The following is a 26,519-nucleotide window of genomic DNA, read 5'->3' as shown; positions in this document are numbered from 1 at the left end:
CAAATCTTCAAAGATCAGTGAAATTCTTGTTAGATCTTTTCAGGTTTTTGTGCTTAGAAGCTGTTGATTTATATTTCCCCTAATCTTTCCTGGAATAGAATATCTCAGTACTTTCCACTGGGTTTTCCTAAATACCAGCAACTTGGTTTTCAGCTGATAATTTTAACCTAACCACCCCTCAAAACCCTGTATGTCTGTTAAATGTCAGTTCCCAACAACAAGACAGAAAGAATCTAATGTGGAATTTGAAGGCAATCCAATATAAGTTCCACATAAAGCTCTGCCACTCTTTGTGTGGCTTTAGATAAATTACTTAATCTCACTGAGTCTCAGTTTCCTTATCTGTAAAACGGGGATAAAACACACATCCTAAGGTCATTACGAGAATTAAGTATGGTATAAGAAAGCAGGGAGCCTGGTGCTTAACAGACACTCCTTAAGTAACAACTTCCCTTAACTTCTTCCTAAAAAGGGCAATGATAAAGCTCGGGATTTAATCATTAAAACATTTAAACAGTAACAGATGCAAACCACTCAGATACTAATCAACTTTTTTGACACTTTGATATGTAGAAGATTTGGGATTTTTCCCTTTTCTTCTTAATGGAAGAAAAGCACCTCATTTTAGGGAAAATGAAAATTTGTGAGAAAGCCACCTTTAATTTCATCATTCTAGCCCCATGACTCTTTCCACTATTGTCATGGTCTGGCTTTTATACCAACGGTCACTTTTTTTTTTTTTTTCACACTCGCCATCAGAGTGTGCTTATCATGGCATCAACTCTTTTAAGATATTAAGAGATTTATTGCAGATGATGATGGGAAGCTGCTGAAGAAGGAATGGAAGGCTGTGGAGGGGTTCAAGTTCGCTTATGATATCATTCAAATCTTTCTCCGGCACAGAAACTCCACAAAGAGCTCCTCTGCAGTTTTCCTTACCCAGGGCTATTTCTTTAAATTGTTTGACGTCAGAGAAGGAATGCTATAGCAACAGTCTGTCAAACTGAAATTAACTCAGAAGAAAGATGCGGGTGGAGAAAAGAACACTGCTTCCCTGGCGGGTACTGACTTCAGAGCGAGTAAATTGGGTAGATGCGTTCACTTTATGACATTTTGAACGTCAAACACCCAGAAAAATGTGGGGAAAATAGTCAGTTTGAGATGCCCATGATGTTTAATGCAGAGAAAAGCGACTTGACAAGGTTATCTGGAAGGCCTGGTTTCATCAGTGACAGTAGTGACGATAACTTCCAAGTATCGATCATTTATTTAGAGGCAGGCTCTGTGTAAGCGTTATCTCATTTAATAGTTTAGCACCTGTATAAGGCAGATATCATTTCCCCTATTTTCCAACAATGAAATAGAGGTCATGAGGCGGTCCAGTCGCACAACTAGCAATGGTAGACCTGGGATTGCAATGCAATTTTGTATAACTCTGGACTTCAGTTTAGTTTCTTACGTGTAGAATTTCATAATGTTAAATCTAAACGGGACCTTGGGGTCTTCTAAGCGAGCCCCACTATCTTGCCCACAGGCAAACTGAGGCTTATGCGGTACCAGGAAGGAAACCGGCCACACCACTTGGGCCCTACTCAGAAGTATGTGCCGGCGTCCAGGCGCCACGCCGAACAAGAAAACGAAACTGCCTGGGATTTAATGTTTTTCTTCTTCTGGCAGGAAACGAGACAAAAAATAGGAAGCAGAAGCTGCGCTCGCCGTCCTCTCCCTTCGCCCCCCGCCCAGTCCCCGCGCGCGCTCCAGGGGTTGCTCGCGCCCGTAGCGCGTTCCCGCTGGTTCCGCGCGCCTCGTGCCTCGAGCCTCGCGCCTTTAGCCACGTCCCCGCCCCGGCCCCTGCGCACAGCGGAGTTGGCAGCTGAGCGGCGCGGCCCTGGGTGTGGCCGGCGGATCTCAGCGGCGCTGGTCTCGGCAGCACTCTGCGCTCTGCGCTCTTCACTCCGCACACCAGCTCCGCGCGCGTGGGGCTGCTGAGCACCCAGTGGACTCAGGCAGCGCCAGGTCGACGCGGGCCGGAGCTCAGTCTAGGTAGGCGGCAGTCGCGCGGGCAGCGGCTCGTCGGTGCGCCCCGCAAGGGGAATCCGGGCTTCCCGCAGGGGGCGTGAGGCACCGCGGGGCCGCCCCGGCGGAACCCGGCCTGGGGAGCCGGGGAGCGGCGCGCCGCTGGCTGGGTCCCTCCTGACTCAGGGACCTGGGACTTCTAGTGATAGACCCCGCCGGGGAGGGAGGAGGCGCGCCTTAGTCGCGCTCTGCTCCCGCGGAAGACCGGCTGGCCGCTGGCCGCTGCCTCGGGCACTTCCTGGGCCGCTTGGACCGCGTGCTCTGAGAAGAGAGGGGACCGGCCGTACCCCTCGCCTCGGGACCCCCAGGTTTCTCTCCACGCCCCGAGCCCTCCAGCGACAGAGCGAGAGCTTGTGTTTACCCTGAAAATAGCGGTTATTCGGTATTGCCCAGAAGGGTGATTGGGTGGAGAGCGCTGTGAAAGCTCAGAAAAGTTCTCCATTGAGTGCTAAAAATGAGCCCAGTGGTTTCGTGTTAAATTTATTTTGGAAATGATATGATGCCCAGCATTTTGCGAGTGGGTGGGGGAAAGTAATGGATTTGGAACACTTGTAAGTTCAGTACATGATAAAATGTTTTCCTTTTATCATCACATTCTTTTTTCTGCTGCAAAACGCAAATGATTGTGTTGTACTTTGATTTGTTTTCTATTCAGTAAGGGAAGATTGACTTTCCAAAAGCTTAAAAGCAGACTTTCATTTGCTTATAGAAGCAATGCGTTGTTATTTTGCATCTCTTGCCCTTTCTCCACTCCTTTTCTCTTTTAGTAAAGGATGTGGATGCATCTGTCTACCTCTCCGCCACTGGCAAAACAGCCGGCTTGTGGATTAGCACCCCACTGGGAAGTTTTCTTAAGACATTTAATTGGTGATTAGATCCCTGTGTTATCAGCCCATTTTAGAGTTGTAAACTGAGATGGGGACCTTTAAGTACATCTTGAGGAACAGAGATAGAGCACACACTGCTTATTTAAGATCAAAGAGAAGTCATTTCTAGTCAGGAGGAAAACAAGGTCTGTATACAGTACACAGGATTGCATGCTTTCAGTCTCTGTCATTGCACGTTTGAAGACTCCTCAGTGTGGGCTTTGGGTTATTACTGATCCTAGGCTCTGTCGACGTAAGAATGTCCAAAGCTCTAGAGAATTTTTGTGAGTTTATTTGAGCCAAATTTACTCCATGCAGGGAAGCAAGATGCCAAATGCTTCCGGAGAATTACAGTTGCAGTTTCTTTTGTACATTTGGAATTAAGGAGGGAACTAAGAAACATTGTATGAACGAACCCGTGGGAGAAAGCAAGGCAGGGAAATCACTACGATCGGATTCCAGCAGAGGTTTCCAACCTCTTCATCTCATGGCACACACAAAATAATTACTAAAATTCTGTGGCACATCAAAAAATATACATATTTGTCAATCTGACAAAAATAGGTATCATTTTGGTTCATTCACACTGGACAGCTATTGTTCTGTTGTCTGTTGCCATTTTAAAATTTGACAATCTAAGGGAAAAGGGGTCAGTGCCCCGGACGAAATAGGTATTGCATGTTTTAAAAATTCTTGGGACATACCGGTTGAAAATCTCTGGATTATAGGATCGTTAACAAGGTTATGTGTTCTCTTGAGGGGATCTGAACAAGAGTCATTTCAAAGGTGTGTTAACCTAGATGCACACAACAAGGGCCAGGGCTTGCTTAAGACAAAGATGACCTTTTACTAAGGCAGTTACAGGCCTGAGGTATAACTACCTACCATGACCTGCCCAGTTAGGAATTTCTGATCAGATCACTCACTCTGTAAGGCTACTTTCAGTTCCATTTATTACATAGCTCCTTTTTTTTGTCCACAGGTCTGAAAGTTTATTGTCTATTTCAGTATTTGGTTAAAGGTCCCTTTAAGATTTTCTTTGTTGCATTTTGGTTTGTAGATGAATTTGAAACTGAAATAGAGGATTTTCAAATATTGTTTTCTGAACATGGTTTAACTCTCAACTGTGTACACATTTATAAAATTACAAAATTGGTTAATATGGCTCGTAATATGTTTGTTTATCTCTTTTTGAGCCATAGGCATTATTTAAGAGGTTATTCTGAGTCATTTCTTTTGTTAACCTGAAGAATTGCTTCTTTTAGTATTTTTCTGGCTTTATTGAGCTATAATTGACATATAACATTAAGTTGTACAATGTGATGATTTGATACACACATATATATTGCAAAATGATTACCACAATGAGGTTTAACACATTCATTACCTCACATAATTACTTTTGTGTGTGTGGGGGGAGGGGCAGGGCATTTAAGATATACTTTCTTAGTAACTTGCAGTTGTGTAATAGAATATTGTTAACCATAGTCACCATGCTGTGCATAGGATCCGCAGAACTTACTCATTTCATAACTGGAAGTTTGTACCATTTGATCGACATCTCCCTAGAACTCTTTCTTTTAAGTCATTGGCACTTTAGTATGTCAGCACATATTTTTACACTTTATAAATAGACTCTGGGACATTTTGAAAATTGAGAATTGGAAGTAAGTGTTGGACATTTTTCTGCCCTTACCAAATACTGCCTGGGATGGTGTGATTTCTCTGATTTATTTCAAGGCATGTTATTGAAGTACACTCTGTGATCAGTTTCTTTAGCTTGCTAACTGGTTTAATCTGCATTTTATTATAGGAACATCTGTTTCTTGAACATCTGTTCTGGGGCAGGGGCAATGCTATACATTATTTATATCTCACATTAACTTGGCAAAGGAGGCATTATGCAGTTCTATGGGTAAGGACCTCTGTGTCAGTGGTCACGTAGTTAAGTAACTCAGTTGGAATTCAAGGCCAGATCTCTCCACCTCTAGATTCCATGTTCTCTGCGCCACATTGACTTAGAGCCAGGGTATGAGGAACAGTCCTCAATTACTAGCATAAATTATTAGCGTATTTGTAACTTCCAAGACATGTTAGAGTTGTGGGTTTGTTTTTCCAGCATTATCATTATTATTCGTCTGTGTTATTACATAGATCCTCACATCAGTTATTCTCCTCTCACCTCTGTATTTGTTTCTAATTAAATGTCTAGCTCAGAGTTCAAAACTTCCCCCTTGCTATGGCAGGATTTTTTCTGTTGACATTAATAGGTAATGATAGTTTAATTATCCTTCCAAAATAATAACCCCATTTCAATGTGGGTTCTCTAGAGTCATAGATATAACTAATCTGGATGATTACAAACAGGACGGCAGTCTATTTTGGAATTTGGTAACCCTTTGATATCCCTTAAATTAAACCAGAAGATAGTGTGATAGATATTTCTCCCTGTAATTATCCCATCCCTCCTACAGCTTCAATTTCAGTTTCTATGGAATCATTTACATTATTATACAAACATTCTGTTATGTCTCACATCAGTTTTTTTTTAATCCTCACCCAAGGATAGTTTTTTATTTTTTAATTTAATTTTTAAAATAACTATCTTATTTTTTAAGATTCTGTTCATTCATTTTTATAGAGAGGAGAAGGGAGGGAGAAAGAGAGGGAGAGAAATATCAGTGTGCGAGAGATACATGGATCAGTTGTCTCTCGCATGCCCCCATCTGGGCACCTGGCCCACAACCCAGGCATGTACCCTGACTGGGAATTGAACCAGGGACCTCTTGGTTTGCAGGCCAGCACTCAGTCCACTGAGCCACACCAGCCAGGGCTCAAGGATAGTTTTTTTAAAATTGATTTTAGAGAAAGAGAGAGAGAAAGGTGGGGGGGCATTGATGTGAGGGAGAAACATTGATCAGTTGCCTCCTGTATGCTCCTGACCAGGGGTTGAACACTCAGTCTAGTTATGTACCCTGACCAGGAATGGAACCCAAAATCTTTTGGTGAATGAGACAACACTCCAAGCAACTGAGCACCTGGCTGGGGCTATCTCCCATCTTAAATAAAATGCTTTCTCGATCCAGTATTCTGCCCCATTTCTCTGCTCCATATGTAGAAAGCATTTTTTTTTTGATAGAAAAAATAAATATAGGAGTGATAGCCAGAAACTGTTGGATTGACCAAAAAGTCATATTTTTTCTGTATAATAAATTTAGACATTTTTAATTTTCACCAGTAACTATTGATTTGGATATTTTGAGTATGTCGGCAATCTCTGGCTATTTGGCTCCTAGTGGGTAGAGGCAAGGGGTGGTGCTAACCATCTTCCGATGCATGAGACAGCCCCACAGCAAAGAAGTGGGGCTGTTTGGTCACAATGTCAATAGTACCAAGAAGCTTTGCAAACCACTTTTGACATATTTGATCAGTTACAGCACCTTCTCCAACACTCTACAAATCTTTTATTTTTGTTTGCATTTCAGTTTCATTTTACCTTTCTTGAAATAATAAAGCATAATACGCTGAAAATGTTGCTTATTGTCTTCCATCTTCAATATTAAAATGGATATACAAAAATTCACCAATTTTGTGTTTTTGAACGTTGTTGCAGAGTGTCTTCCAATCACCAGCTACAGAGCAAGCAGGGAATGGAAGGGGGGGTACCTCTTCCAGGCTGTTTTCCCTGTGATCGCTGAAGCTGGCAGAATATTAGCCATTCTCCAGACATGATCCTGGGAGGTCACCAACTTTGATAAGTTTTTTAAAAATGCACACTGTCACAATACAACCTGACAAAATTGTTTTGAATGAAGTTAAAGATAACTAAGCACTACTAGAGCCATCATACAGAAAAAACCAAATTAAATTTTTGGCCAACCCAATAGTTACCTACAGGGGGTGGGTAGGAACTGAAAAAAGGGATATTGGAGGGATGGCTCTGATTATACCTTTTTGTATAGTTTTGAGTTTTGGAAACTTGTTAATGTTTTATGTGTTCAAAAATAAAATTAACAAGGTTGGGTGGGGATAAAAACCCTCCAAAAATGAGTACAAATAGCAACAAATGAGCCAGCTGTACTTCAATGTATAACATCAATTCTCAGAAGAAAAAAATGAATCCAAGTATGTTCTTAACATAGGACTTTGACTATATACACACCTTTAATCTAAAGATAAAAAGGACTTCCAAAAAAATCTTGAACCCTGTATAGTAAACTATTATTTATAGTGGTAGAGACAAGACATAGCAATTCTGAAACTATTTTGTCTATATTGTAGGATTGGGCAAATGAGTACCTTCACTGATATTTGGGAATCTTGGGTTTTAACTGAGGGAGAAAGGAAATAAAAATAAGAAGTGGAAGAAGACAATGAAGAACTCCCTGGTGTGGGATTGGAATGAGAGTTATCAATATGAACTTGTGGTTAAATATATACAGCCCTGGCTCGTGTGGCTCAGTGGATTGAGTGCCCACCTGCAAACCAAAGGGTCACCGGTTCAATTCCCAGTCAAGGCACATGCCTGGATTGCAGGCCAGGTCCCCAATTGGGAGTGCATAAGAGGCAACCACACGTTGATGTTTCTCTCCCTCTTTCTCCCCACCTTTCCCCTCTCTCTATAAATAAATAAAATCTTGAAAAAAAGTACAAATAATAAAAATACAAAAAATATATCTATATATACATTCATACATATATACACATATTTCCTAAATCTATTTAATGAAAGGGCCTAGATGCAATGATGTCCTAGTACCATTTAGCACAACTAGAGCCCAGATCTATCTAAAATGGCTGATTCCATCCAGAGATAGGGCAGGGAAAGTATAAGATGAGCCTAGAACACAAAGAAGTGTTGAAAAATTGATGGGGGCATGTGGAAAGGACACAGGAACTAGCTCGAATGGCCATACTGGGAAATCTTGAGCATCAAAATGAATTAATGATAATAACAGATTATAATCCATTGAATAAAATAATAAATCACAGCCATAATAAATAAAATAAGCAAAAGGGGAAAGCTCTGTCAAATAGGCTGCCAATAAAAAAAAATGTAGAAGGAACAATAGAAGTCAACAGTTTGCAACTATCCTGGTAAAATTAGGAAAAGTGCTACAGTGGAGAAAGTTGGATGGGGAAAAAGATATTAGTACTATTTCCAGTGATCTCTCTAGAGATTAATGACCAAAGGGAGAAAGGACTTCACAGTGGAGAATCTAGCAGACACCACCTCAACCAACTGATCAAAGTTAACATCACCAGTAGGAGATAAACACACTCCTCTTGATTTAGACACAACATTACTTTTCTGTAGTATTTCTGAAATTTGTAACCAAAATCTAATCACGAGGAAACAATTGGGGAACCTTAATTGAGGATTGTTCTACAAAGTAACTGGTTTGTACTCTTCCAATATGTTAATATCCAGAAAGAAAAGAAAGGCAAAGGAAGTGTTCCAAATTAAAGGAAGTTTAAGAAACCTGACTGAAATGTAATGCATAATCCTGGATTGGATCTTGAATTGGAAAATCCAGTTGCTCAAGAACATTATTGGGACATAACATTTGAATATGTGCTGCATAATAAATAATGGTGTTGTAGCAATGTTTGGTCGTTGTACTATGGTTATGTAAGAGAATGCCCTTTTCAGAAGATACACAGTAAATTATTTAGGAGTAAAGGGTCAAAGGATCTTCAATACACTCTCAGATGGATAAGCAATAATATTATATACAGAGAGAGTGATAAATATAGAGCAGATGTAGCAAATGTTAACAATCCATGATTCTAGGTGAGGGTATAATAGTGTTCACTAAACCACTTTATCCAACTTTGTTTGAAATTTGAAAAAAAATGAAAAGTTAAAAATAAAACTTTAAAGGTGTCCCAAAAAATCTTTAAAAGACTTTATATAGGCTGCCTCTACTCCTCATCTCCCATCTTCCTCTGAACCTCCTCCAGGGAGACTTTATCTTTTCTGTGCCATGAAGCCATCCTTCCCCAGGTCACCAGGGATGTCGGTCTTGCCAAATTAGATCTCTCGGCCACATTGGATGTGAGGGATAGGTGTAGCTCCTTCCTTATTGAAGCATTTTCCCCTTGGTTTGGGACACTGACTCTTGTTTTCATCCTGCACCCCCTGGCTGTGGTTCCTTACTCTTCTCCATCTCAACAAATGGCTCCACCACCTCCCACCCACTTGCTAAAAATCCTGAGAGTTATCCTTCATTCCCCTGTTTTACTCATCCTATATCTGTTCCTCCATTGGCAAGTATTATGGGCTCTAACTTAAAAATTATTCCAAATTTAACTGTTTCTTATCACCTCCACGGCCCCTCCTCTTGTGTCAAACCACCAGTTTTCCTCGCCTGCTATTACAATATCTTAACTGGTCTTTCAATTTCCAATATCTTTATCTGTCACTCAGCAGCCAGCATGAACTTCAAAAGATGTAAAGCAAATCAGATGATATCTCTCAGTCATCTGAACCAATTACTGTTAGATAAAATTTGAAGTTTTCACTATGGTCATCACATGATCATACATGACCATGCATGGTTGGTTTTCTGCTCACCTCCCTAATCATTTCTGCTTTGCTCCCTTCCTTCCAGCCTCACTGTCCTCTCTGCTGTTGATTGAGCAGCATGCCGGGTTAGTTTCTGCCTCATGGCCTTTGCATTTACTGTTTCCTCTGCCTGGACTGCTCTTACCCTGCATTTAAGGCATGACGTATTTTATTCAGATCTTCCCTTAGCTTAATTTATTTAAAAGTAGCCTTCCTCATCACCCTTTAATTTCTTGCAGTGTTTTATTTCCTGGATAGTACCTATCTGTACTTGAAATTGTCATTTATTTATGTGCTTTGTTATCTTTCTCCTAGACAGATATAGAATAAAGCTCCATGACAACGGGAACTTTTGTTTGTTTTGTTTGTTGCTGAAGCCCTAGAGCCTGGAATGTGCCTGGCATGTGTTTGGAACTCAGATATTTATTTATTTACTTACGTACTTAATCTTTATTGTGGGTTTTTTTTTTTTTTTTTTTTTCCTACTACCATTTAGTCCCAACAGTGTGGTAATTGTAGGGGTAGGGGTAACTCAGATATTTAAATAAACGGATAGCTACATGAATTAATACTTGCCAGCTCTTTTGCTGTGTTTTATCTAACCCTCTTTCAAGTGAGAGGACTGTCTCAGAGAATCTTATAACGTTAGTGCCATTTAAAGTTTTCTGCTGACACCGCCCAAGCTGCCTGTGGAAGCTAACAAGATATGAACTTTGTTTTCCACACTTTCATCTCTCTTTTGTCTGCCCTCTGGTGGAGGTAATACTAATAAGCGGCAGATGAATAGAGTAGGCACTAGGAAGAAACAAAGATGGAAGAACCTTGGTCACAAACTGGATAATTAACTATTAAATTACAAAGATTAAAATTTTTTAAGTTTTAGGTTAGCCTATAGATTAATCATAATAAGATTGGAAAGAATGAAAAGATAAACGGCACTAGTTAGATTTAAAGAGATATCTGATTTAAGATGAAAAAAAAAAACAAAAAAAAAACTATTACAGTTGTCTCAATTTTCCCCCTTTGCCTTCCTCTGCCCCAGCCCTCCCTCTACTCCCACAGTCAGTCCCCACACTGTTGTCCATGGCCATGCTCTTTGACCAGTCCCTTCCCCCCTCCCCCTCCACACTTCCCTCAGGTTGCTGTCAGTCTGTTCCTTGTTTCCATTCCTCTAGTTCTATTTTGCTCATTAGTTTATTTTGTTCATTAGATTTCTTTTATAGGTGAGATCATATGGTATTTGTTTTTCACCGACTGATTTATTTCACTTAGCATAATACTCTCCATTTCCATCCATGCTGTCGCAAAAGGCAGGAGTTCCTTCTTTCTGCTGCATAGTATTCCATTGTGTAAATGTACCACAGTTTTTTGATCCACTCATTCACTGATGGGCACTTAGGCTGTTTCAGCACTTGGCTATTGTGAATAGTGCTGCTATGAACATAGGGGTGCTTAGGTTCTTTTGAATTGGTGATTCAGGATTCTTAGGGTGTATTCCCAGCAGTGGAATTGCTGGGTCAAAAAGCAGTTCCATTTTTAGTTTTTTAAGGAAGTTCCATAGTGTTGCCGCAGTGGCTGCACCAGTCTGCATTCCTACCAACAGTGCACCAGAGTCCCCTTTTCTCCACATCCTCGCCAGCACTTGTTTGTTGATTTGTTGATGATGGCCATTCTGACTGGTGTGAGGTGATATCTCATTGTGGTTTTTATTTGCATCTCTCTGATGGCTAGTGATGTTGAGCATCTTTTCATATGTCTGTGGGCCCTCTGTATGTCCTCCTTGGAGAAGTGTCTATTCAGGTCTTTTGCATTTTTTTTCAATTGGATTGTTTGTCTTTCTGGTGTTGAGTTGAATGAATTCTTTATATATTTTGGAGACCAAACCCTTGTTCTATGTATCATTGGCATATATATTCTCCCATACATCGGTTCCCTTTTCATTTTGATGGTGGTTTCTTTAGCTGTACAGAAGCTTTTTAATTTGATGTAGTCCCATTTGTTTATATTTCTTTTATTTCCCTTGCCCTAGGAGACATATCAGCAAAAATATTGCTCTGTGGGCTATCTGAAATTTTACTGCCTATGTTTTTCTGTAGGACTTTTATGGGAACATAACTTATATTTAAGTCTTTTACCCATCTTGAGTTATTCTGGTGTATGGTGTAACTTGGTGGTCTAGCTTCACTTTTTTGCATGTACCTGTTCAGTTCTCCCAACACCATTTAAAGAAGAGGTTATTTTTACTCCATGAATGCTCATGCTCTCTTTGTAAAATATTAATTGACCATAGAGACATGGGTTTATTTTTGGGCTATCTATTCTGTTTCATTGATCTATGTGTCTGTTCTTATGCCAGTACAAGACTGTTTTGATTACAGTGGCTTTGTAGTACTTTTATATCAGGTATTGTAATCCCTACAACTTTATTCTTTTTTATCATGGTTTTTGAGGCTATATGGGGACATTTTTGGTTCCATATAAATTTTTGAAAGATGTGTTCTAGGTCTGTGAAATATGCCATTGGTATTTTAATAGGAATTGAGATGAATCTATGGTTTTGGGTAGTATAGACATTTAATAATGTTAATTCTTCCAATCCATGAACATGGTATATGCTTCCATTTATTTGTATCTTCCTTAATTTCTTTCTTCAGTGTTCTATTTTTTTCTGAGTACAAGTCTTTTACCTCTTTTGTTAACTTTACTCCTATGTACTTTATTTACTTATTATTATTATATTGTTTTTTTGCTATAGTATTGGGACTTTTCCCCCAAGTTTTTCTGATATTTAATTGTTGGTATACAAAAATGCCTTCTATTTCTGAATATTGACTTTGTATTCTGCTGTTTTGCCAGATTAACTAATTAGGTCGAGTAGTTTTTTGGTGGAGACTCTAAGGTTTTCTAGGTACACTATCATGTTGTCTGCAAATGATGACAGTTTTACTTCCTCCTTTCCGATTTGAATGCCTTTTATTTCTTTTTCTTGCCTGATTGCTATGGCTAGAACTTCCAGTACTATGTCAAATAAGAGTGGTGAAAGTGGACACCCTTGTCTTGTTCCTGATCTTAGGAGAAAAACTTTTAGTTTTTGCCCATTGAGTATGATGTTGGCCTTTATTATGTTGGGTGTGCTTCCTCTCTTTTCACTTTGCTGAGTGTTTTTATTATAAATGGGTGCTGAATTTTATCAAGTGCTGTTTCAGCATCTATTGATATGATCGTGTGATTTTTGTCTTTAATTTTGTTTATGTGGTGTATTACATTTACTGATTTGCAAATATTGTAACATCCTTGCATGCCTGGGATGAATCCCAATTGATCATGGTGTATGATTTTTTTTAATGTATTGCCAGTATTTTGTTGAGGATTTTAGCATTTATGTTCATCAGCAATATTGGCCTATAGTTTTCTGTCTTTGTTGTGTCTTTACCTGATTTTAGAATTGTTAATTTTTTATGTACTTTAGAACTATAAATAAAAATAACAGGAAGAAAAATATTTTTGAAAGCTTTATGAAAATGTTGACTGGAGGAAAGCTAGACCTATTTATTCAAAGCTTCCAGTGCTCGCTCTTTCTGCTTTGCAGGGGAAGGCAAAAGTAGGTTTATATGATACAAATAAATAATACAATAATTAGTAAATAATACAAGAATAAACACTGTGTTTCTCATACTCATAACTGTAAACCTACTTTTGCCCACCTTGTATATGTAGGAGTTTAAAAGGTTCACTGAAAGAATAGAAATATATCCATTCTATATATTTTTATATTTTTAAAGATTTTATTTATTTATTTTTAGAGAGAGGGGAAGGGAGGAGAAAAAGGATAGAAACATCAATGTGTAGTTGCCTCTCATGTGCCCCCCAAATGGGGACCTGGCCCACAACCCAGGCATGTGCCGTGGCTGGGAATCCAACTGGCAACCCTTAGATTTGCAGGCTCAATCCACTGAGCCACACTAGCCAGGGCACCAAGGACATTTGGTAAATGTGTATTATTTAGTCCACAAAACAACCTCCTGGAGTGGATATTGGTATAACAGTGTCAGGGATCACACATTAATTATAGTCATATTCCAGTTCTGTTAGGTTGTGTGAACTTGAGTAAGGTCCATAACCTTCCTAACATATAGTTTCCTCATCTACAGAATGAGGAAGATATTAGCACCTACCTTCTGAGGTTGATTTGAGGTCATTAAATGAGTTACTATGAGAAGTTTTGAATAGTGCATGGCACCTAATAATCATCGTCGTCGGCAGCCGTCCGTCTCGAGAGACGATGGCGTAGCTTCCTGAGAGTCTATCTGCACTGCCGAGAATGGCTGTGCAGTCCGATTCGGGAGTGACAATCCCTGCCGCACTTGGTACAGGTGAAGGCAGATGGCTGATGTTGCTGCTGCTGACGCTGCTTCCGCCTCGATCTTTTCTGGACCGCCTCCTCGTTGCGCGCAGCCTCCGCGCGTGACGTACCTTGCCTGACCGCGAGCCTCCAGGCTAGGCGGTCGTCTGCTTGAACTTCCCATGTGTTGAGATTGATGGAGCATTGTGTCATGTCCTTTTTGCAGATGTCTTTGAACCGCAGTTTTGGGCGCCCTGTCATCCTCTTGCCTTCTGCTAGCTCGCCGTAGAGGAGGTCTTTGGGGATACGGCCTGCATCCATTCTTTTGACATGGCCGAGCCACCTGAGGCGTCTCTCGCTAAGAACTGCATGCAAACTGCTCATATTGGCTCGCTTCAGCACCTCGGTGTTGGGGACCTTATCCTGCCAGGCGACATGCAGGACGCGTCGCAGGCACCTCATGTGGAAGCTGTTGAGTTTCCTTTCGTGCCTTGCGTAGGTGGTCCACGTCTCGCTGCCATAGAGGAGAGTGCTGAGTACGCAGGCTTGGTAGATGCGCAGTCTGGTTTTCTCAGTGAGGCTGGAATTGTTCCACGCTCGCCGGTTCAGTCTGGCCATAACTGTGGCTGCCCTGGCGATTCTCCGGTTGACCTCCAAGTCGACTGACAGAGAGCTCGAGATGGTGGACCCGAGGTAAGTGAAGTCGTTGACAACCTCCAGGGTGTATCCGTCGATGGTGATGCATGGGGGAGTCCCCGTGCCTTGAGCCATAACATTCGTCTTCGTCAGGCTGATGGCTAGTCCGAACTCCTTGCATGCGTGGGAAAGGCAAGTGACTAGCTGCTGGAGTCCCTCTTCGGAGTGTGGTAGTATCTGCTTAGAAGGTTACACTGCCAGTTTTCTATTTTAGCCTGTAAATGCTGCCCTCAAGATTGTAAAGGAGGAAAGAGGAAGGACATCTCTAAAATCAGAGAAGGAAAACTCTGACTCCAAAAAACCTCCGCTGCCTTGCGGCATACCTCTTCAGGGGAAAGGCTAAGGGAGTAAACCCCGACAGAAAATCCGGAGCCGGAGTCCCTAAGGGGGTTTGACATTGTAGTCAACACCGGCAACTCCTGCGGCGCACCTGAAGCCAAGCTGTATTGACTTTGTCTTTCCCTTGGACCCTTCAGCTGCGAAGAGAGGGGGGGTCTGCTGCATGGGCAACAGCAGACCCTCCATATCACCCTGCCCAGGCTCTGTAGCTTCAGTTTCACTTGAGAGGACACTCCAGCGTCATCGCAAGATGTCGACTCAACACAGGAGGAGACAGATACCGGTTATAAGCTCATCCGATTGGCGAAGGAAACGAGCGCCAGGGGTCTCCTCTGACGGTGGGAGAGGTCATCGCGCCTCACTGGACAGCTACCGTCTCGCCATGGCTCGCCTGCCCCACTGGGTGCGTGGGGATCAGAGAGGCGCCTCTCGAAAAGTGGGCCACAAAACACCCGCACCAGTTAATTCCAAGCAAACAACAAGAAAGAAGCCTCCGGCTCTTCGCCTCGCTAGCTGGAACATCAGGACCATGTGCCCCGGACTTACTGCAGACCTTCCGTGGATCAAGGGTGCCAGGAAAACCGCTGTCATCGATAGGGAACTGGCACGACTAAACATCGACATTGCAGCTCTACAGGAGACCCGGTTGGCCGACAACGGAACTATCAGAGAAACCAACTACACCTTCTACTGGCAAGGGAAGTCTCCGGACCAACCAAGACAGCACGGTGTTGGGTTCGCTGTGAAGAACACGCTTGTTAACTCCATAGAGCCACCCACAGGAGGCACAGAGAGATTACTTACCCTCCGATTGTCAACAACTTTCGGCCCAGTCAGCATTCTTAGCGCGTATGCCCCAACCCTCTGCGCCACCACTGAAGAGAAAGAACAGTTCTACCATGCACTGGACGAAGCGTTATCCAAGATTCCCAGAAGTAACGCTCTCTATCTCCTTGGAGACTTCAACGCAAGAGTAGGAGCCGACCACATGGCCTGGCCCACCTGCCTTGGAAACTTTGGGAGAGGAAAGATCAATGAGAATGGTCAGCGACTGCTTGAGCTTTTGTGTCACCACGGCCTGTGCGTGACAAACACATTCTTCAAGTGCAAAGAGATCCACCAGGTGTCATGGAGGCACCCCCGCTCCCGTCATTGGCACCAGCTTGACCTCGTCATCACCAGAAGAACGGATATTGGCAGCACCCTCCTCACCCGCAGCTACCACAGTGCAGACTGCGACACGGACCATGCCCTCGTGGTAAGCAAGGTGCGCATAATGCCGAAGAGGTTGCACCACTCCAAGATGAAGGGTCGCCCACGCATCAACACCAGTTGTGCCAGCAACCCAGTTAAGACCCAGCAATTCATCAACAAGATGGAAGATGCACTCGGCGAGGGAGTGGCGGCAGATGACATTATCGAATCCAATTGGCCACGTCTCCGTGACGCCATATACAACTCCGCCATTATTGCTTACGGGAAGAAAGAGCGGAAGAACGCTGACTGGTACGAGGCTCACTGGGAAGAAATGGAACCCGTGATCGAGGCTAAGAGGAAGGCCCTACTGGCTTACAAGGTCATGCCCACTCCCAGTACACTTCAAGCTCTACGGGCTGCCAGGAACAAAGTCCAGAAGACCGCCCGCCACTGTGCCAACACCTATTGGCTAAACCTGTGCAGAAGCATTCAGGAAGCCGCCGATATAGGCAATGCACGAGGAATGTATGAGGGTATCAAGAAGGCAACAGGCCCAATCCCCTCCAAGATCGCCCCCCCTTAAGTCCAAGACAGGTGAGGTCATCACTGACCAGGAACAGCAAATGCGGCGGTGGACCGAGCACTACCTCGAGCTGTACGCAATGAAGAACACCGTAACAGACACTGCTCTTAAAGCCATCCCAGACCTACCAGTCATGGAGGAGCTAGACACCCCACCTACTGCGGCAGAGCTCGGCAAAGCCATCGACCGCCTTGCTTGCAGGAAAGCACCAGGAAGCGACGGAATCCCTCCAGAAATCCTAAAGAGCGGGAAACCAGTCCTGCTACAGCCGCTCCACCATCTACTCTGTCTCTGCTGGAAGGAGGGTTACATCCCCCAGGATATGAGAGACGCCAACATTATCACCATGTACAAGAACAAAGGAGACCGCAGCGACTGCAACAACTACCGGGGCATCTCTCTCCTCAGCGTCGTCGGCAAAGTATTCGCCCGGGTCGCTCTTGCCCGCCTGCAGACCCTTGCTTCCCGCGTCTACCCAGAGTCCCAGTGTGGCTTCAGAGCTGGCCGATCAACAGTGGACATGATCTTCTCCCTACGCCAGCTGCAGGAGAAGTGTCACGAGCAGCATAAACCACTCTACCTCGCCTTTATTGACCTCACGAAGGCGTTTGATCTGGTCAGTCGAAGCGGACTCTTCAGCTTGCTACGGAAGATTGGCTGTCCACCACATCTGCTTGCTGTGGTCATGTCCTTTCACGACAACGTGCACAGCACGGTGTCCTACAACGGCGCAACCTCTGAGGCCTTCCCAGTCAGCAGCGGAGTAAAGCAGGGCTGCGTCCTCGCGCCTACGCTGTTCGGAATCTTCTTCTCCATGCTCCTCCAATACGCCTTTAAGGACTGCAGCGAGGGTGTCTTCATTCACACCAGATCCGATGGCAAGCTCTACAACCTGGCCCGTCTACGAGCCAAGACCAAAGTCAAAGAGGTGCTCATCCGTGAGATGCTCTTCGCCGATGACGCAGCTTTGGCACCTAATAATACATGTTCAATAAATGTCATCTCTTGGTTAGCTAACTCCTACTTGTTATCTTAAGTTCTGGGTCATTGTGCCTTTGTACTAGGCAATCCTCCTTTTATATATTACAGGTTAACATTCTGTTAGCCACATTTGGAGATCCAAAATGCTTTGAAAACTGAAGTTTTTAAAATAAATCATTACTGGCAAAACCTTATGCGACTCGAACTCATTGGTGCCACAACTTGACCTGAACTAACATGAAACTTGCTAGTCTATTTTTTCCCCACCTGGTTGTGAATGTGCTCACATTTTGCTACAAGGGTTCTCCTTCTTGATTTTGTGAGGTGCTTCCCCAGGGTCCATTTAAGGCATTATGTGATATCTGAAAACTTCATCCGTGGGCAGATAGCTCAGTTGGTTAGAGCATTGTCTCAACATGTCAAGGTTGTGGGTTCAATCCCTGGTCAGGGCATATACAAGAGTCAACCAATGAATGCATATATAAGTGGAGCAACAAAAATTGATATTTCTCTCTCTCTCTCTCTCTTCCATAAATAAAAATTTAGTTAAAAAATAAAATCTTATAAGTTTCAAATTCTGAAATGCATCTGGCCCTAGGGCTTAGGGTAATGGATAGTGAGGTGAAGAGAAACAAACCTGATTCCGAGAGCAGCACCTTATTTGTTTTCAGGAACACAGACAGACTGCCTTTATTTTACAAGAGGTGGAACGGGTTTACCTTTGGAGCACTTAAAGATGTTCAGTGTAGTGAGAAATTTGGTAGCAAAATAAAAAACCAAAACTTAATGCCTGTGCTACAGTTTCAGCATCTCTAACTTCTATTTTTCTCTCTTATCCATTTGCCCATGCAGCTTTCATTTTTTGGCTGACTTCTTGAGAAAGAAAGCCACCTGGGAATATCTGTATAAGGAATACTTGGGATGGGTAGGCAAGTGTGCATTTAAATTCCTTAGTAACAATGATCATAGGAGCTTTAAATACCTTACCTAATTCATTATGGGTTTAGGGTGTTCTGAATTTTATAAAGTATAGGAATTGTAGATCAGAATTTCAAAGAGAAAAGTAAACATTACAGATTTAATTATAGTAACAAACTTGAAATTAACTTTTCTGATGAATAGACTTAGTAAGCAAAAGTAGTTTATGCTTAAACTTTAAGTGCAGTTTAAAATATATTTTTAATTTTATATGCTTTCATGATCAGAATAAAAATTATTAGTAGCTAAGATATTTGTATTTCCTTTTCTCATATAGATTAAAATAGCTGTTCACTAACACAGCAGTATAATTGTGCAGGCTACATAATGCCTTGCTTTAATAAAAGTTCTGTGGGCATTTGAAGAAGTAGAGGAAGAAGGCAGTTTGAATTATGCAACTGTATTTTTTTTCCATTTTGTTTAATAAATTGGCTTGGATACAGTGGCTCATTGGTGTTTTTTGATATTTGTAACTGGTACAGCTGAACTTTTAAAAGATAACTGATATGCTTTCTGCTCAACTTACAATGCTTTTACTATGTGACAGTTTTCTAAAATGTGTTAAATGAATCAAATATTCATGTTGAAAAAGAACTTAGACAAAAAGTTACAGTAATTGAAAGAGCATATATCAAACTGATTTCTGTTCAATTATTAGTGTAAGATTATTTTATTCAGCAATTTCAGTATCACTTCAGAGTTGAACTGAATAAAGGATGCCGGTACCCCCAGACAATTCTTACAGGAATTTGGTGTTGGGATTGTCATTTTGGGCTCTAATCATGATCCGAGGAAATATAAACTGAGCTTAGAGCTTAGAGAAGCAGAGAAAGTTATTCTGTAGAGTTATTCTGAAGACATGAAGAGAAAAAACAGGGCAGTTAGAGGGGAACACTACTAGTTTTCAACCTCTGGTTTCTTCCTCAGGCAGTAAGATTCATGCCTTTTGGGTCTGTGATTCATCCTAAATCTTTAGAACACTTTTCCCTTTATTTCTCAAGCTATTTCAAGTTAGCTTATTGACTGGAGAAGAAAGTGTCCTGGGTGCTAGGGATATAGGAAAGAATAAAGCAAAGCAAGTCCCTGCCTTCAGGAGCTTATATCCTACTAGGAGGAAACAGACAACTGGGTGGTGTTGAGTCCCATAGTGACCTTTTTTATGGAGACGGTGTAAGGGGGTCGTGTGGCGGCTGCGTAAGTGCTACGAACGAAGGTCCCTCTGAGAGGTAACACTGGAGCAGAGGCAAGGGAGCAAGCAATGGAAACATTGCGGGTGGGGCTGAAAGCATTTCAGACAAAGGAGGAGCAAGTGTAAGGACGCTGAGGCTGGAGCCTCCTTAGTGTGTTCAGGGAACTCCAAGAAAGCTTTTGAGTGCTGGATCAGAGTGAGTGAGAGAGAAAAGAAAGTGGCAGCTGAGGAGGTCAGGGTGTGTGTGCAGCAGCTGAGTAGGGCTGTAGTTCGAGATAAGGAATAAAGCTCTCCTGGGAATGGAGGGGAAAACCATTGTAGGATTGAAAACAGAAGAGTAACTTGTGTTTTAAAAGAATTCCTAGCCCTGATCGGTGTGCCTTGGTTGGTTGGGTGTCATTCCGCAAAGTGATAGGTCACTGGTTTGATTCCCAGTCATGGCACATGCTGCCTGGGTTGCAGACCTGGTTCCTGGTTGAGGTGCATGCAAGAGACAACTGGTTGATGTTTCTCTCCCTTTTTTCCTCTCTCTCTTCCTCTCTCTCTCAAAATAAAATAAATAAAATGTTTTTTAAAAAAGGATCACTAGTTGCTATATTTAGAATAGACAGGAGAATGGTCGAATGCAATAGAAAGGAGACAGGGGAGAGATGATGGTGGTTTGGACCAAGATGGGCAAAGTGGACTTAATCAGAGTTGGTCAAGTCCTGCTTTTTTTTTTTTTTTTTTTTTGAAGGACTGACATGCTTTGTCGATGGTATACATGTGGGGTATGAAGGACACAAGTTAAGGATGACTCCCAGGTTTTTGGCTTAAACAGTTGGAGGGGTGGAATTACCATTTACTGAGGTAGGGAGGACCTGGGTTGGGGTGGGGTTCTATTTTGAAGTATGATGTTAAGTTTGAAGTGCCTATCAGACATCTAAGTGGGGATGTCTGTTGGTGCCCCATTGTAAAGTATTTCTCACTGGGTTCCATTCTAGTACTAATTCTGTATAATTTAGTCTTAAAAATTACAACTCAAGATATCTCTTCCATGCTCTGATCACATTCCACCATAAACTCCTTTATAAATAATCTAGACCTATATTTACTAAGCAATCTTATGTTCTAATAATAATTGACTATCCTATTGGAGTTTCAGAAGCACCAAAAAGAAGCTATATGTCAATATTTTTCAAGTAGATTAATATGTAAATTGAGAACTGAATTAGTCTCTCTTATTTTTTATAGTTGCTTTGTGTTGTTAATTTTGGAGTCAGCGAATTTAAAAAATGAGTGAACTGGAACAGCTGAGGCAGGAAGCCGAACAACTACGCAGTCAGATCCAGGTAAGAGCAATCTTTTTCATTTTTTTCAAAAGAAACTTTAACACTTTTATTTAGTACCAGTAATAAACCAAATATGTTCATCAGGTCATCAGTCTACATACATTACACAGTTTATAAGACCAGAAATGGTCCATTTGTATTTATCATGCCTCTAAAGAACTTTTCAAAAACCATTCCTAACAAATAGGTATGTGGAATAATGGCCTCTGTGTCCCAAAGAAGTTAATATTATATGTGTAATCCCTAATCCCTGCTGAAAGACAAACATAATTCTTTAGTCATATAGTTGGAATCATAGCTTGATATTTGGTGTAGCAAGAGGAGGCAGATATTATCACATTGTAATATACTAAAAATTATTTATCTCTAAAACATTATATTGCAGAAAAAACATTGAAAATTATTAGTAGCATAATAATAACATGACATCTTTTACTCTTGGAAATCAACCCAAAATAGTAAAGATCACAAGAAAGAAATATATGCTTCATCTTTAACAAAATTAAAACACTTAGACCTTCATAATAGAATGGGGAGGAGTTGTCAGACATAGAAATGCTTCAGGGTGTGGGATGGCTCTGAGAGGGATTTCTGCCTCTGTAAATCTCACACAAAGTAGGAAGTACTCCCTCGGGGGCAACTCCAATAATCCTTTCTTTAGAACAATGGAAATGTTGCTTTTCTGGACTCAGGGATATCAAGGTAGGCAGAGAAAAAAAATGTAAGGATATAGACATTCCTCCTTTTAGGAAGCCTCTTGTTGACAGGGTAGAGGCAAGAGACCAATTGTGTGTAGCGTGGTGCTACTAATTTCTTTTCACAGGGAAAAAGGAAGGGCTAAAACAATTTACAAATACACATGAAGAACTTCGGCATGAAGAAGGGGGAATCTCTGATAGCTTGGAATACCGCTGTGGCCCTCTCCAATGTGAGCTTTTTGTGATAGGTATTTCAGAAGAACCATCTAATTTAAAAGTGCACAGCAGGAAAAAAGGAACAAGTGCAGCCTCTCTAAAAAGATGTTCCAAGAAAAGTGGGAAAGGAGCAGGATAAACAAGGGATGGTGAAGAACACTCACTGGAAAAAATGTTGATTCTGAGTGGGTTGAAATCATAACCAGTCTTGTTGCCAGGAATTCAAAGAAGTTAATGATGTAGATGTGAATAAGAATTCAAAGTTAATCAACCTTAGGTATCTGAACAAAGCTGACAAAACAAAGGAGGAATTTATTTTGTCTGAGATGAACAGAGAAGGCTTCATGGGCTAATCTCTGAATTAGATGTTGCTGCCACCACCAGAAAGGATTCCCCACCACCTCTGCTTTTGTGACTTGCTCCAGCTGCTGAGCAGGATCTCCTGATTGGCCAAGCACATGGTTGCATACCCATCTCATTGTTAGAAAATCTTTTCTCTGTATTTATGAGTTTGATGTCCCTCCCCCCTTTTTTTTTGTAGATTTTACAAATAAGTGAGATCATATGGTATTTGTCTGTTTCTTTCTCACTCATTTCACTTAGCACAGTGCCCTCAAGGTCCATTCATGTTGTTGCAAATGGCAAGATTTCATTTGGTTTTATGGCAGAATAATATTCCACTGTATGTATATACCTCCTATACTTCATCCATTCATCTGTTGATGGGTACTTAGATTGTCCCCATATTTTGGCTATTGTAAATAATGTTGCAATGAACATGGGATATCTGTATCTTTTCAAGTTAGTATTTTTTTTCCTAGACAAATACAATTTTCTGAATCAGATGGTAGTTCTAAATCTAATTTTTTGAGGAACTTGCGTATGATATATGATTTATTGTAAATTTAAAAAACAAAAATAGAGAAAGACAGATTTTCTTTTGTAATTTTTACTTGTTTGATTTGGAGCGAGAAAGAAATCTGTCAGTTTTCTATTATTTTTCATGAAGTTGTTACCAGCAGGTCTTGTATTTCTTATGGTGGACAATATGGAATGCTACCTTTAATTTTTTTATATTCAGTTTTATAATGGACAATAGTGTTCATAAGAGTAATTTCTTCTTCATCATGTAAATAATCTTTACATAAAGTAAATTTGCAAGTAATTGCTGTATATTTGTAGAATTCTTATATTCCAACATGATGCTTTGATTTTTGCTAACGATTTGTACTATTATTCAATAATTTTTACTTTAAGTTTATTACTCGTTATTTATATTATTTTTTAAAGATTTTATTTACTTTTAGAGAGAGGGGAAGGGAGGAAGAGAGAGACAGAGAGAAACATCTATATGTGAGAAGAAATATGAATAGGTTGCCTGCCACAGGGACCTAGCCCACAAACCAGGCATGTGCCCTGACCAGGAATCAACCAGAGACCTTTTGGTTTATGGGACTGTGCCCAACCAACTGAACCACACCAGTCAGGGCTGATTATTAATGTAAGCTCTGAGGGCAGGGTTTTAGGTTTGTCCATTGCTATATCCATGGTCTCTAGAATAGTACCTGACACACAATTTTCAATGGATTTTTTAATTGAATGACCGAATTAAGAAGGTGACCTAGCCCTGGCTGGTGTGGCTCAGTGGATTGAGCACTGTCCTGCAAACCAAAGGGTTGTTGGTTCAATTCCCAGTCAGGGCACATGCCTGGGTTGTGGGCCAGTCCTCCAGTTGGGGGAGTGTGAGAGGCAACCACACATTGATGTTTCTTTCCCTCCCTTCCCCACTCTCTAAAAATGAATAAAATCTTAAAAAAAAAAAGATGACCTAAGTGATATAGTTCATTCCATAGAACTTAAAATCAGAGAACCTTTTTTAAAAAAAATTTAGTCTGCAAGTCCACCATTTTTGGAACCCCGCTCAGGCCCTCACTGTCATATCTGGAAATTCTTTTCATTGCAGGAAAGTGGTCTAAATCTTTCCTTGCCAAATGAGGTTTCTGAACCCACAATTTGACTAAGAAAGAGAATCAAATCGTATGTTTGTGTAACTACTTATAACACCCTGACATAGAAATATTCTAAGTGTTTATAAATAGGTTGAAAGGACAGCCAGAAAGATTGTGCATTCCATCGAGTGTTTGCTGCAAGTGGAGGCAGGCATTTTCCTTTGGCTGACTGGAACACATTGTCCATTTGAGACATTTATTCAACAAATCTTGTGTGTATCCTCTTTGCACAGGAGCATGCTAAGCATAGTAGGGAAAAACAAAGTTAAAAAAGGCTACTACCCTAACCTCTGGGGGGAAACATTGTTTCAAGTCTAGAAGGAAGAATTAATTGCACTTCTGATTTTCCCATGTATACGAATCCTCTAAAGTTATTATTAACTGATAAACTTGGTTTAAAGCATTTTCTTGCTTATTATACATGTTTTTTCTCTGTTTTTCCTTATTTTGTTATATTGATTTCTATTTCATTATCTTCCTTTTGAGAATTACCTTCAGTTTGTGTAAAAATTTAAGGTGTCTGAAAATCCTACTCTATGATGCTTAGGCATTTACACCAGCTCCTATGTTATTAATTAATGCTGCTAATATAAAAATATAGATGTGACAGTATAAATTGTGACTGTTTATATAAAAATTGTTTTTCCTGAGATGTCATGTCTTTTTCTCATACTGGGTCTAAAATATTTTATTTCTAATAGTATCTGTATCCAGTGTACTTGGAAAGCATTTTCATAGAAGTGCTATGTATTTTTAAAAAATGTTCCTAAAATGACCTGGGTACACTATCAACATCCTCCCTATCACCTCAACTTCTAGATGCTGTAAAAAACTAGGGAACTCAGAACTCTTGCTTTTTGCTGAAGCTTAGTAAGAAATACAACTGTGAATCCTGTGGCTTTATTAAATCAGCTTAGTCTGTTTACTCAGGAAATACAATTCAAAAATCTTTTAATTATACACCCAATATGTATTTTTGCAATGAAATACACTTGAGAGTCCATTAAAAAATCAATTAGCCACAGATATGTGGTTTTCTAACAAGGGTTCAAAGACCATTCAATAGGGAAAGAATAATCTTTTCAAGAAATGGTGCTGGGACAACAGGGTATCCACATACACAAGAATGAATTTGAACTCTTACAACACACTATGTATAAAAATTAACTCAAAATGGTACCCCGATATAATAGCTAAAGGGTAAAATTCTTAGAGGTAAACATAGTTGTTAATCTTTGTGACCCTGGATTAGGTAATGGTTTAATATGACCCTAAAAGCATCAGCAACAAAAGAAAAAAATAGACTAAAAACTTGTGTGTCAGAGGACACTATCAAGAAAATGAAAAGATAGCCTACAGAATGGGAGACAATATTTGTAAATCATACATCTGATAGGGTCTAGTACTGAGAATACTAGAATTCCTACAACTCAACTATAAACAAGTAATCCTATTTAGAAATGAGCAAAGGAGCCCTGGCCAGGTGGCTCAGTGGGTAGGAGCATCGTCCAATGCACCAAAAGCTTGCTGGTTCAATTCCAGGTCGGGGCACATACCTAGGTTGTGGATCCGTGGTTGAGGTGCATGTGGGAAGCATCTGATCGATGTTTCTCTCTCACGCTGTTTCTTTCTCTCTCTCTGCCCCATTCCCTCCTTTCCTTCCTCCCTCTCTCCCTCTCTCCTCCTTGCTTTCTCTCTAAAATTAATAATAAAAATATCCTCAGGTGGGGATTAAAAAAATAGGGAAAGAACTTAAATAAACAGTTCTCCAAAGAAGATATACTAATGGCCAGTAAGCACATCTAAAGATACTCTATATGAAAAGATGCTCAGTGTAACTAATTATTAGTGAAATGCAAATCAAAACTATGCAACTTTATACATATCAAGATGTCTGGCCAAGATGGAGGCGTAGACAGACACGCTGAGTCTCCCTCCACAACTAGGAAGAAATACAACTACCTCAAAACTAGACACAACCAGAAGTTCCAGAAAATCAAATTTCATGGAAGTCCAACAAACAAAGATATAAAGAAGAAATACTCATCCAGACAGGTAGGAGGGGTGGAGAGGATGCATTGTGGTGGTGGCGGCAGCAGCAGGCCAGTGGAAAGCACAGTTACACATTTTAAAAAGTCAGGAGGGACACCTGGGGAGCATTTCTACGGTCCCAGCACCAGAGAAAATCAAGCCTCATTGCTTCTGACTGAAAACCAGTGGGGGTTGTGGTGGAGGAAGAAATTGCCAGTTTTTCAGCAGAGTCCGCTTGTTTAAAGGGTCCCCATGGTCCTAGAATGTCTACAGACCCATCCACTCTGGGAACAACATCCAGGACAACAGCTAAAGAGGCACCAGTCCCATACAGAAGTGGAAGAAGTGCCTGGAAAAGGAGCAAGTGCTGGGCAAGCGGCATTGTTCCCTCTCAGACCCCTCCCCCACATACAGCACCA

At 41.1% G+C, this 26,519-nt stretch overlaps 1 protein-coding gene and 1 non-coding gene across 2 annotated transcripts in view; one reads left to right on the top strand and one right to left on the bottom strand.

Annotated features, from left to right (window-relative positions):
- Positions 1-1,871: 1,871 nt before the first annotated feature.
- Positions 1,872-26,519, top strand: part of GNB4 (G protein subunit beta 4) — a 41,300-nt gene continuing 16,652 nt past the window's right edge. The window contains exons 1-2 of the mRNA XM_090274175.1: positions 1,872-2,043; positions 21,049-21,146. Coding sequence (XP_090130301.1) covers positions 21,090-21,146 — 57 coding nt within the window. The 5' untranslated portion in view covers positions 1,872-2,043; positions 21,049-21,089. The remainder of the gene's footprint in view (positions 2,044-21,048; positions 21,147-26,519) is intronic.
- LOC150020925 (small nucleolar RNA SNORA7) lies at positions 6,545-6,686 on the bottom strand. Its single transcript, XR_016513701.1, has one exon. It is a non-coding gene; the product is annotated as a small nucleolar RNA SNORA7 (small nucleolar RNA).

Source organism: Furipterus horrens, unplaced genomic scaffold (genome assembly GCF_987537825.1).
Source record: "Furipterus horrens unplaced genomic scaffold, mFurHor1.1.pri manual_scaffold_1, whole genome shotgun sequence".
NCBI classification, from domain to species: domain Eukaryota; kingdom Metazoa; phylum Chordata; class Mammalia; order Chiroptera; family Furipteridae; genus Furipterus; species Furipterus horrens.
Note: the sequence above shows the minus strand (reverse complement) of the source record. Positions and strands in the feature narration are given on the sequence as shown.